This window comes from Eleutherodactylus coqui, chromosome 5 (genome assembly GCF_035609145.1).
Source record: "Eleutherodactylus coqui strain aEleCoq1 chromosome 5, aEleCoq1.hap1, whole genome shotgun sequence".
NCBI classification, from domain to species: Eukaryota; Metazoa; Chordata; class Amphibia; order Anura; family Eleutherodactylidae; genus Eleutherodactylus; species Eleutherodactylus coqui.
The window spans coordinates 137,402,275-137,415,425 of NC_089841.1; the positions used below are offsets into that span (position 1 = coordinate 137,402,275).

The window sequence follows — 13,151 nt, forward strand, 5'->3', positions numbered from 1 at the left end:
AACCCTCGAGCATCGCGAAAAATTCGTCTCGAGTAACGAGCACCCGAGCATTTTGGTGCTCGCTCATCTCTATTAGAAACCTATAAATATAGAAAATTAATGACTGAATAAAACACATGGTCCATCTAGGATTGCCTTAGATCATTTGTTTTTATTATTCTCTTAGGATAGATATATGTTGATTAGTGTTGAGTGAATCGAACAGGTAGAACCTTATTTCAGTTCGAACTTTGCTAAAAGTTTGTTTTGGCATGAACCAGAAGCAAACTTTTAGCAAAGTTCTACCTAAAACAGGGTTCCATTGGTTCAGTTCACTTAACACTAGTCCTGAACACTGGTATATTATACAGTCTGAGGGCTCCTTCACACAAGCGTATTTGTGCATGTTTTAGCACATGCAAAATTTGCGGGCGCTAAGCACAGAGGAATAGAACGCATTCATTTCAATAGGTTCGTTTTCAATTATTAGATCGTTATTAAAAAAGCATGACCTCTGCTATCTTTCTGCATTTTATGCAGCAACAGTCCCATAGAAGTCTATGAGAAGTGTGAAAATTCTCAAGAAGGGTATGACACTGCACAAAACCCAGGAAAAAAACAGCTGGCCCATAGTAGGCTTTAACCCTTTTCAATCCAATTTTGGATTCAGGGTTTCCTAGGGGGGCTTTCTCTTTCTGCCATTATACAATGGCACCATCTGCTGGCTAGAGCCAGTACTGCAGCATGTGACATGCCGAAGAGACCTGACAGCTGAACGGCTGGCAATACACAATAAGAATACCCTGCGGATGTCTTCTGACATTGGAGCCGTGCAGGCTTCAATCAGAATGTTGGAAGATGTCAGACAGTGGATTGGAAAGAGTTAATAGTCATTCACTTTCATGGAAAGGGTGTGTCACATGCGCTTGTGAACTGGCTCTGCGAATGCAAAAATTACAGTAATATGCACAGACACCTTGACTATAACCCTCTCCAAACCTCATTCATGCACAGATACTCCCAGGTGATCTGTACCGGGGAATGTGAACAATCACTGTTTATACGTAACGAGATGCGAATGAGTGAACATTAATTTTATGTCTGCATAAAATGAATAACAAACGGTAGGCCATGGAATTATTGTTCGTCCCTCAATTGTTGGCAATGCTTACACTGAATTATCATTCAAATTCACACAATGTAATGATTTTTTGAACAATAATCGTTCCGTGTAAAAGGGCCCTTATGCATGCTTAAATTCATTTAATGTTGAAAGGCTGCCATAGGATTTAGGAATCAAACCTATGACATCTTGCATCACAGGCACCAGCCCTCCTCACCAAGCCACTACTGTTGCAAAATGTTTGGTTTCTTAGCAAAGCTTCCCAAGAGATCTCATTTTGCTTCTCTAGATTATGACCAGAAAAAAAATTGTTGTTTTGTAGTAAAAAATATTTAATATATAATCAAGGACCGTGAAATGCAAGTGAATAGAGGTTTTGCCAAATCCCCGTTAAGCATAAATGTTAGGGCATGCTGCAAATTTTCAAATGTGCCCCATGCTCTATATCCCAATCTCTGCATTGCAAAGTACAAAATCTGTGGACAATATACAGAAAAATGTAAAACATGCAGATTTTGTTCCAAATTCATGGCCGTATCTAAAACTGTCGGTGCTGTTTCCACACACTGTAACCTGTGTTTTCTATCACGGTTTGAACTTCTTGAAACATTTCTTAAAACATGAAATTTTCAGTAGTGTAAAATCAAATATTCAGCTATATTGTAATAGTAACTTTAATTCTATTGGGTAAATGTTACAGATTCTTTATATTTAATTGCGTTTTCTGATTATTTTTTTTAAACATTGTTCCCCATGCAAGAATAAACTGTCATATACTCAACTCTTCCAGCTTGCTACTATGTCCAGTGCAGTACTCCAGGTCTCCCTTATGATGTAGGGCTTACAGGCTGCAGCAGCCTGTCTATAGGATTCCACAGGCTGCCGCAACCAATGACTGAGCTCAGTGCTTGATTGCTGAGCACTGACATTGGCTGCAGCAACCTGGGATGTTCTGCATAAAGGTAAACAAGCAGCAAGCATGGAAGACTGAGCAGTGGCATGAGAAATACTGGGATCCAAGGGATGTGAATGTATGGTGGCTTGTTATGTTGTTTATAGGGACATAGTTTTTTTTTTTTTTAAAAACAACTTTCAGATTTTTACCATATTTATTGTGTTTACAAATATGCATGCCATGTTAGTTTTTTCTTTTTCATTTCTGACCCTTTTTGCTGTTATATTTTTTTTAATTGTTAAAGGGTTTTAGGGGCTATTTTTATTGTTGGCCCTGTTTTTGGAGTATTGGTGAAGTTCTGGTTCTGTTCAAACTAATCCAGACCAAGCCAAACTTTTTGCCAAAATTCTGCAAACCGGCCTAACTAACCTTTTCAAGTTTGCTCCTCACTAGTCAGTGTGCCATAGTGAAAACATGAATAAATACATTATATTTAGTTTGGAATTTATTAAATATAGATATGAATATTGCACAATAATTTGCATTGATGTAAATCTAATAGCTTTAGCCATGAGGAAGAGTTAATGAGTTTTCACCTTTGTAGTCTAGGTTCACGTGTCACAGTATGATGCAGTTTATGATGCAGTTTTTGATGCATTTATTTAAGCCTAACTGCATCAAAATGTGTTTTTCTGAATCTGGCCTTAGGGTGTCTTTACATTTGCCAATTTTGTAGCAATTTTTGCTGTTATTATTAACCCAAAGCCATAGAATTAAAAAGGCACAATACTAATGCGTGCATATACACCCCTCAGGCCGATTCAGCACTTGGTGATTTGGATTATAAGTTTTTATAAATGGCATGATGCTAAAACCTGGAGGGGATTCTAGAAGTAGAAGTAGAATCTGCCCTTTATAATTTGCAACTAATTTTTCACTTGTATTATCCAAACTTGTTTTTGCTATAAAACTACATTATAAAATGTCTCTACTTCTGCTCCACCTCCTTTAACTTTTGTAATAAGGAAATGAGGAAGCTGAAGGTGGAGACAGGTATCTGCCATATCTAAAAATGTTACTTGGATTTTGAGCATTTCCATAAAATGTTCCATAAAACATTTGCAATTACAAAAAAAAGGCAAAAACAACAGTTTACATAAGTGAATGGCAGTACCTTTAGAGCCAATAACTAAACAGTTAGCATATTTACACTACTGTAACAATAGTTGCCTCAGGCTCATGTAGTTGACAAAGGGTAGATTTTGGTTGAGAAATCTGAATTTCGATATTAGTACAAAAATCAAATGGTCTAGGAAACCTAGTGTACATGTTTCTATCTATAAATACATGTTTCTGTGACTGCATATTCATCTGAATCAGACTTGTAGCACCTTTAATGCTGCCAGAACCACTGGAAGAATGAACTCGTGACAGAGATGCTTGCTGCCCCACTTGGTGTTTCCTTCTGAAATACTGTGGCATTTCAGAATAAATACACTTTGAAGTTTAACTCGATGTTGAGCTCCAAGTCATGGGGCGAGACGCGCCAGCCTCTCCCCACCCACAGCATGAAGACTGACAGCTCTCTCTGTATACACAAAAGGGCTGTCAGTCTGCATGATGTGGCCAGGGAGAGGCCAGTTTGGCCACCCTCATGACTCAGAGCTCTGCACCCAGTCAAATGTCAAAGTATATTTATTCTGAAAAGCCACAGCGTTGCAGAATAAAACACCCACAGGGCCAACAGGCATCCCAGTTCTGGGTTCATGCTGCTTGTAGATCGGGCAGCATGAACCTGATGGCAGAGTCCCTTCAAATGTCAGGTTAATGATTGGTGCATCATGGTATATAATGTATTAAATATCAAGTTAATGTTTGCTAAATCTGCATACCCTTAATCTAGCCATAGACATAACAATTCTCAATAACAGAAACCAAAAATGGCAACAGCACGCAAAATAAATTTACTATCAGAGGTATACATACCTATAATCTAACCACAATTCTCAATAACAATTAAAGTGATTTAGGGCTTCCTCCATGCACTCTTTTCTGTGGCACTTTATTTACATCCTGAAAAACGCTATGTAAAAAGGCAAGTTTTTTTTTAAAGGTTCATTATTTTGTGTTTTTTTTAAAGCATTTTTTGAGTGGCATTTTTTTATTCGCACTTTTTGAAGAAGCTTTTCTTTCTGCCCGTTTTCATTTTCTAGAGAAATCTATGCAAAAATGCCAGAAAAAACACCAAACCTACAGTGTACTGTAAATATAAAAAATACTACTGACCCAAAAACATATGACAAGTGATTGACTGCTTTTGTATAAACACAAGTTTATCACAGGCTAAGCAGTAATTCTGCATATGGAGAACTGATTTCCATTACAGCAAAGGCAAAATAATTATAAAGCACAAATTGCTAAATCTCTAGTGAGAAAAAGATGATTATCCGATAACCTCCACATATACTAAAGGGAATGAGCCTTATTAAAGGGGAGTCTGAAGGGTCACTTTTACAATTTTCTAATTTTAATTCACATCCATATCTAAATCTACTCAGATAAATCCCTCAATAGTAGATTATAACAGGATCATATTAAAAATAGCTGAGGCCTCATTCCAGTCCAAGTCTTGGACAACATTCAATCTCAGAGGCTTAGTTATCACATTGACAATAGCAATGCACTTTGGAAGTGCTTTCTGCATATTCCATAAATGATTAAGAGATAGCCTTACTGATGCATGAAAATTATGGCGTCTATTCATATATATAAAAAAAGTATCATTATCATGATTTATTGATCATAGTATGCAGCATTTAATGAATGCACATTCACATTTTATATTAAGAAACCTTTGGGGCACCTCTAATACCGTAGATATGCTCAACAGCTTAATTAGTATCTCTAATGCTACCTATAGGTGGCTACTCTGTAAGTCAATGTTCAGGGGTTGCATATTTTTTTTCCAGGGAGCATTGGCTTAAAAATTTCCTGGCAACTGAATTACAATAAGGAGAATCAGTACTAATTGAGAGCCGCTAGACAGGGATCTCAAATAGACAACCAGAATTCTGCTCTCTAGCGATGAAGAGTTTGAAGCAGTGTTGTCTACAGTGTTGGCTAAAAACATAAAAGTTGGATACAGACTTAAGGCTCATTTAGACACAACGATTATAGCTTGAAAAATGTCCTTTGAGCGACTTTTGAACGATAATCGTTGTGTGCCTTTACGCTGAAGGTGACCGCTCAAACGTTGAGCAATCACTTAGCGCTCCGAGCGGGGGATGCAGAAGACAAGCAGGGCTGCTTGTCTTCTGCATCCAGCTGTTATCTGCTTGGAGCGCCCGGCTGTTATACAGCCAAGCGCTCCGAGTGGGGTATGCAGAACACAGCTGGACCACTGTGTTCTTTATACTCCGACTGTTCACGGAGCGCTCAGCTTGTATACAAATACTATCAGCTGTATCCCGCTGTGAATTCCTGATAAGGCTCATCGTTGTCTTTCAGCACGCTGAAAGACAACGATGAGCGATGGCTTAACGAAAATTGAACGATGTCAGTGCAGTTGGACACAACGATTATCGCTCAAAAGATGGCTTTTGGGTGATAATCGTGTCTAAATGGGCCTTAACAGTTTGTCTGGCATTGGAAAGTGTTTTCTTTCTACATACTTTTTTCAAAGGAGCATTGGCATGAAGTATCCTTCTTGGAAATCTGCAAGAAGAATCGATACCATTCAAATGTCCATTGACAGTAAATTCCTACTTACTTCAGTTTTGTTAGCATGACTATAAACGTCATTACTTTCATGAAACATATTTTATTTTGCAGAGGATATAGTGGCCAGATCAACCCATGCGTCCTATGGATTGCTGTTCAGAACCAGTGAGTATATTTTCTTTGCTTCACTATATTTATCTTTTCAGTATTGCCCTTAGCAGCTAATCATATTCAAGCTTTAATTTACCCAGCACAAGCTGTAATTAAATGCTAGAGATGAAATATAATATGTTGCCAATACCACTTTTATATATTTTCACACTTATACCTTGAACAATGAGGCTTATTTACTATGAGCTGGATGCTAGCATCCAAAAGTCACAATATATAATGCCCCACCACTTTTTCAAAAAGTGGGCAGGGCCCAGCATTAGGGGCGGACACATTTACTATGATTTACACCAGAAGGTAGCCCAGATTCAAGCAAAAACCTACTCCAACTTCTAGCTGGCATAGATTTTCTTTCGCTGACTGGAGGTACCATGAGATAGAGCAAACGTATTAAGAGGCGCAGGCCTTAACACATTTGTAACTCGTAGCTAGGCGTCGGATTTTCTTAGATCTGTGTTTTTAACCCTAGTCTAAGTTTAAAAAAAAACAATGTTTGTGCGTTAGGACCACAATTTCCAAACTCTTGAAAGGCAATGTTAGCTTAAATGGTTTGCTCTCAAAATGAAATGCACTGACTTTATTAAAGAGGTTGTCCGGTTACTGGACAACATCCCTTTAATAGATCTGACTGTAGTAAAATAATAACCTGAGCCGTACTTACCCCTCTGCCACTGCCAGGATCCAGTTCTGCAGCCCCACTGTGGTCCCAGTGTTTGTTCTGGCAGCTATCGTCACCAGAAGTCAGGTGATTGCTGCAGCCAATCATTCTCCTGGCATTAGCATTCACATCCTGAGCAGCATCATGCCATGAGTTCAGGAATGTGACACTGTAGTCTTTGATTGGCTTCAGCGGTCACCTGATTTCCGGTGATGGCAGCTGCCAAAATGAAGTCAGGGACCACAGTGGGGCTGCAGAGCTGGATCCTGGGGGCAACAGAGGGTTCAATACAGCTCTGTTTGCTATTTAACCCCTTAGTGACCAGGCTTTTTTGCTTTTTTCCATTTTTGTTTTTTTCTACTCCCTTTTAAAAAATCGTAGCTCCTTTATTTATCCATCGACGTCGCTGTATGTGGGCTTGTTTTTTGTGGGACAAGTTGTATTTTTCAATGGCACTATTTATTGTACCATATAATGTACTGAAAAACTTTTTAAACATTCTTAGCGGAGAGAAATGCAAAAAAAAACAACATTCCACCATCTTTCGGTGCGTCCTGTTTCTATGATGCACAAACTGCAACAAAAACGACCTGATATTTTTATTCTATGGGTCAGTACGATTACTACGATACCAAACTTATATAGTATTGTTTTTGCTGTAGTACTTGTATTTTTTTTTTAAGATATTAAATTTTTTTCAATTATTTTCTGCGGTCATTTTGTGCGCGTGATAACTTTTTTATTTTTCTGTCGACGTAGTTGAGCAAGGGCTCATTTTTTGCGGGATGTCCTGTAGTTTCCGATAGTATCAATTTGGACAGCGGCATTTAAAGGGTTAATAGCCGCGATCGGCCGAACGGCCGAGCGCGGCTATTGCCAGCGGGTGTCAGCTGTAATAAACAGCTGACGCCCGCGCTGTATGGAGGGAGATAGCGGCGCTACCTTCCTCCATACACGTCCTGCAGCTGCAGGACGTAAAAACACTATGGCCCGGTCGCTAAGGGGTTAATACAGCCAGTCCCATTAAAGGAATGTTGTCAAGTAACCAGACAGCCCCTTTAATGCTGGAATACTTTGAGAGTGATGCACCAGTATTTCTCTCTGGGGTAGTTAGGCCTCCTTCCCACGAACGGATTTACGCCGCGTAAATTCGCGGCAAAAATCCGCTGCGTGGCCCCCTGCTATTAGATTCTATTGAACCTAATAGCACAATGCTCACGATGCGTAATTCCACCGCGGAATTACGCACCGCGATTTCTCCTGTCCTCACCCGCAGCATGCTCTATTTGCTGCGGGTGAGGACGGGCTGTACGCGCTGACGGCTTCCATTGCTGTAACCAGCGGGAGATAGCGTGAAAAAACGCTTCCCCGCCTACCGCCGCAGCGTCATTTGACGCGGCCGGCGCGTCACGTGACGCTGCCGGCCGCGTCACGTGACGCGGTGGGCGTGTCACACGACGCAACGGCGGTGGGCGGGGAAGCGTCTTCACGCTATCGTCCGCTGGTAAGTATAGGGGCTCTGGGGGGTGCCGTGACGGGCTTTACTGCGTAATATTACGCGGCGGAGCCCGTCACGCTCGTGGGAAGGAGGCCTTAATCTGTGAGGAAATGAATCTAACATAGAACAAAAAAGTTGGAAAGCAATTGTGCATAAGTTTATTATAAAAAATGTTATACTCACTCATCTTTTGTTACAAATTCATATTTTGTTTGTAATATTCCTGGGACAAATTTGTATTAGGGCTCAGTCAGAAGAGCAAATTGTTCATGCATTTATAGGCATGGGGGAAAAAAAAATCGCACAAGACTAGAGATGAGCGAACGCGTTCGTCCGAGCTTGCTATTCGTGCGAATATTAGGGTGTTCGGGATGTTCGTTATTCGTAACGAACACCATGCGGTGTTCTGGTAAATTAAACTTTCTTCCCTGAGACGTTAGCGCTTTTTTTTGGCCAATATAAAGACAGGGAAGGCATTACAACTTCCCCCTGCAACGTTTAAGCCCTATACCACCCCCCTGCTGTGAGTGGCTGGGGAGATAAGGTGTCACCCGAGTATTGAAATCTGCCCCTCCCGCTGCTCGCTATGGATGCATTCTATATGCGCTCAATGGGGCCAGCGGCAGCAGCGCTGACCCCATTGAGAACATATAGAAGACAAATCCTTCTTCTCTGGCACAGCTGTAACAGCTGTAGCAGAGAAGAACGATGTTTGCCCATTGAATTCAATGGAACCGGCAATACAGCCGACTCCACTGAATGCAATGGGCTGCCGGCGATCGCAGGATGAATGGTCGGAAAGGGGTTAAATATATAACCCCTTTCCTGCAATTCATCCAGAAATGTGTTACACTAAAAATATATACCGGCGTATAAGGCGACGGGGCGTATAAGACGACCCCCCAACTGTCACCTTATACGCCGGTAATACAGTGGAGCAAAGAATAAAAAGCATTACTTACGTTTTTAGATGATCTGCGGCGCTCCTGCAGGCTGTCACTCCCTCCTGGTCCACGGCAGACAAGCTTTCTCCACGAAAGACTTTAAATCCCTGCCTCCAGAAGCACATGTGCCTTCAGCCAATCACAGCCAATGACAATGATGTCATTGAATGGCTGTGATTGGCTGTGTTTCTGGAGGCGGGGATTTCAAGCCTTGAAATTTCAAGCCGTCAAAAGTTCAGTCTAGCTTGTTGCCGAGTTTCATTAATAAGACAGGTTGGAACAGAACCAGAAGTTCATGATAAACACTAAAACTAATACTGAACACTATCTAAGAGCATGGTGATTGTCTTTGAGTGGATGTGATTAGCACTGATGCCTTGCAGTGTTGGGGTCTTAGGTTCAAATCTGACTAAGGACAACATCTGCATGGACTTTATAAAACGATGTACAGATGTTGTCTTTTGTCAGGTTTGAACCTAGTACTTCAGTGTAGCAAGGCAGCAGTGGTAACCACTAAGCCACCAAGCATCTTCTTCCTCTTGCTTCTTCCTCTTGCTTCTTCCTTTGTAGGAGTGAAATAAAAGAAGAATGAAGAATGAAAAGACGATCGTCTCTTCTCAATCTCTATATTTTTCTCCCCCTTCTCCTTCTTCTCATTCTCCGTTGTCTTTTTCTCCTTATTCGCTTTCTTTTCCTCCTCCCCCAGTGGAGGAAGTAGGAAAAAAAAGGAGGAGGAAGAAAGAAGGAGCATGGTGGCTAAGTAAATAGCACTGCTGCCTTCCAGTGCTGGGTCCTAGTTACAACTCTGACCAAGGATAACATGTGCATGGAGTTTGTTTGTTCTCTTTGTATTTGAGTTTCTTGCTCTTCTCCTCCTCTAGAGAAGAAGGAAGCTAGAAGCAGCATGGTGGGTCAGTGGTTAGCACCATTGCATTGCAGTGCTGGAGTTCTAGGTTTAAATCTGACTAAAGACAACATCTGGAGTTTTATGTGGTCTATGTAAATGTTGTCCTTGGTCAGATTTGAACCTTGGACCACAACATTGTGAGGCAACAGTGCTAAACACTGATGCACAGCCACCACCATGCTCATAGACAGTGTTCACTTTTAGCTTTAGAGGGTTTTATGAACTTCCAGTTTAGCTGAAACAAACCGCCTGAAGTTTGGATTCTCCTCTTGCCAAACAGAATTTTTAGCGAAGTTCAACAGGCAACAGGGTTCTACTGGTTCAGTTTGCTCAACACTAATTGGGTGTAATTTATCATTATCCTCTCATTTTCTCTTTTCAGACAATGAATACCAATTATAACTATGACGACAACTATGATTATGGAAATGATAATGATTCCTTAAATGTCAAGGATCTTGAGAATGAACAAGAATTAAGTAGCATTTCGCTACAAATTCTACCTACTGTACTATATGCAGCAGTATGTGTATTAGGAATCATAGGAAATGGCCTTGTGATTGGAATTATTGCATTCAAGATTAAGAAATCCATCAACACCATCTGGCTGTTTAATTTGGCATTGGCTGATTTTATGTTCTCGTTTTTCTTACCTCTGACTATTGTCTATACAGCAATGGATCATCACTGGATTTTTGGAAAAGCCATGTGCAAGATGAACTCCTTTATTCTGTTCTTGAACATGTTCACCAGCATCCTTCTTTTAACCACCATTAGTCTGGATCGTTGCATAACTGTTATCTTTCCTGTTTGGTCTCAAAATCATCGGTCCAACAAACTTGCCAGTCTTCTGGCTTTACTAGCATGGATTGTTGGATTTTTCCTTAGCTCTCCTTCTTTTATTTTCCGGGACACTGCTTTCAGGGGCGACCATATAATATGTTTCAACAACTATACAATGTTTGGTGACAATAAAGAGTCAAAGATCCATGTCTTGATGACCATGATCCGATTTGTGTTTGGATATTTAATCCCCCTCATACTTATTACCATCAGTTATGGTATAATTATCTTCAAGATTAAGAAAAACCATATGGCAAAATCAGGAAAACCATTTAAGATCATATTTACCATAATTATGGCTTTCTTTATCTGCTGGTCACCATATCATGTTCTGCACATTTTGGAGCTGTATCAACATATTTTACCAGTCTCCTTGTTTAAGATTGGCCTACCAATTGCCACTGCTCTTGCTAGTGCGAATAGCTGTATAAACCCCATACTATATGTTATTATGGGCCAAGACTTTAAGAAGTTTAAGATGAAAATACTATCGAGACTTGATAATGCATTAAGTGTTGATACTTTACACCCACGGCACAGCTTTAAAAGTTTCACACGTGCTTCTTCCTTGACTGAAAAAGAGTCAATGATATAATATGTTTGAATCCACCAGAAAACAATATTTTTAGATATATTGAATATGAAGTTCATTAAACCAATATGTCAAATGGACTTATATATTTGTATGAAAAAACTTTACAGTATGTTGGTGAGTTCAGTACTGATAATAGAAGTTTTCTATTTTTATAAAACAGAATACAGACTAAATGTTCATTTGTACTCACGCTTCTTGATTTGTACAGGCACTTTTATATTTACAAAGCAAGATGAACATATTTGCAGAGTTCATACCAGATGAATAGAAAGAGAGCATTCACTATACCTGTAGTTAAAGGGGTAGTCCAGTTATCGGACAACATTCCCCCTACAGGGCCCACCTGTCCTCTTCTGCCATGATCCAGCACTGCAGCCCCACCATGGTCCTGGTGCTTGTTGTGGCAGATGTTTGTTAATATCATCAAAAGTCACCTGGCAGCTGCAACCAATCATAAGCTGCAATATCACTGCAATCGGCATTCACATCCTTGGCACCCTGATGTCAGGAGTTCAGAACAATGACGCACAGCCTCTGATTGGCTGCAGCAATCATGTGACTTCCAGTAACATTATCTGCAACAGCAAACACCGGGACTACAGTTGGGCTGCAGCGCTGGATTGCAACAACTAAGGAAAAGTACTGCTCCTATAGTTATTTCAGCACAGTGGAACATATAGGGGGAATGTTTTCCAAGTTCCTTAAAAATATGGAGTGGGCAGAAAAGGGTTGAAAATAAACTAAGGTATAATAGCCACCCCCTAATTCAGTGCCAACGCCTCAGTTCTCACAACCTTCATTCACACAAGCGTATATCGGCCCCGTTTTCACGGCCGGCTTATATACGCTGCCCATCTGATGCATTAGTTTACAACTAGAGATGAGCGAGCATACTCGTCCGAGCTTGATGCTCGTTCGAGTATTAGGGTGCTCGAGATGTTCGTTACTCGAGACGAGCACCACGCGGTACTCGTCTCGATTAAACGAGCACTGACCATTGAATTCAATGGAGCCGGCAATACAGCCGGCTCCATTGAAAGCAATGGGCTGCCGGTGAGCATGGGATGAATCATCTTAAAATGTGTAAAAATAAAAAAAATTTATACTCACCTTTCCGCTCCAGCCGGAGTTCAGCCGCGTCTGGCCGGCAGTTCTCCTGAACTGCTGTGTGTAGTATTCAGCGCTGAGCCAATCAGAGGCAGCATTCACTCACCCATTCTTGAATTTATGAATGGGTGAGTGAGAGCTGCCTCTGATTGGTGAGGCTGTGACCAATCAGAGGCAGCTCATTCAGCAGGCGGGGATTTTAAATCCCCGGATGCTGAATACTACTCACAGCAGTTCAGGAGAACTGCCAGCTGGCTGCGGCTGAACTCCAGATTCAGCGGAAAGGTGAGTATAAATTTTATTTTTCTTTTTACACATTTTAGGATGATTTTCAGGTAAGGGCTTATATTTCTAAGCCCTTCCCGAAAATTCATCCCGCGCTCGCCGGCAGCCCATTGCTTTCAATGGAGTCGGCTGTATTGCCGGCTCCATTGAATTCAATGGGCTAACATCGTTCTTCTCTGCCACAGCTGTTACAGCTGTGGCAGAGGAGAACGATCTTTATGCTGACAGTGCGGGGGGGGGGGGGGGGGGTCTCACTCTTGCCACTATTGTGGCTTAATAGTGAGACCTCGGAGCCCGAAATGCAGCCCTGCATGTTGCTCCTCGCCTGCCCTATCCATTTCTGTGTTTTTTACATGACTTTGGTGATTTGCTAAGATTTTCACAAATGAAAACCTTAGCGGAGCACCAGTCATATACAAAAATGCT

The 13,151-nt window shown here is 41.0% G+C and overlaps 1 protein-coding gene across 1 annotated transcript in view; it reads left to right on the forward strand.

Annotated features, from left to right (window-relative positions):
• The window catches only part of LOC136626963 (chemerin-like receptor 1), a 73,626-nt gene extending 61,327 nt beyond the window's left edge, over nucleotides 1–12,299 (forward strand). Inside the window, exons 3-4 of the mRNA XM_066601917.1 lie at nucleotides 5,829–5,882; nucleotides 10,278–12,299. Coding sequence (XP_066458014.1) covers nucleotides 5,853–5,882; nucleotides 10,278–11,333 — 1,086 coding nt within the window. The 5' untranslated portion in view covers nucleotides 5,829–5,852 and the 3' untranslated portion in view covers nucleotides 11,334–12,299. The remainder of the gene's footprint in view (nucleotides 1–5,828; nucleotides 5,883–10,277) is intronic.
• Nucleotides 12,300–13,151: the final 852 nt, after the last annotated feature.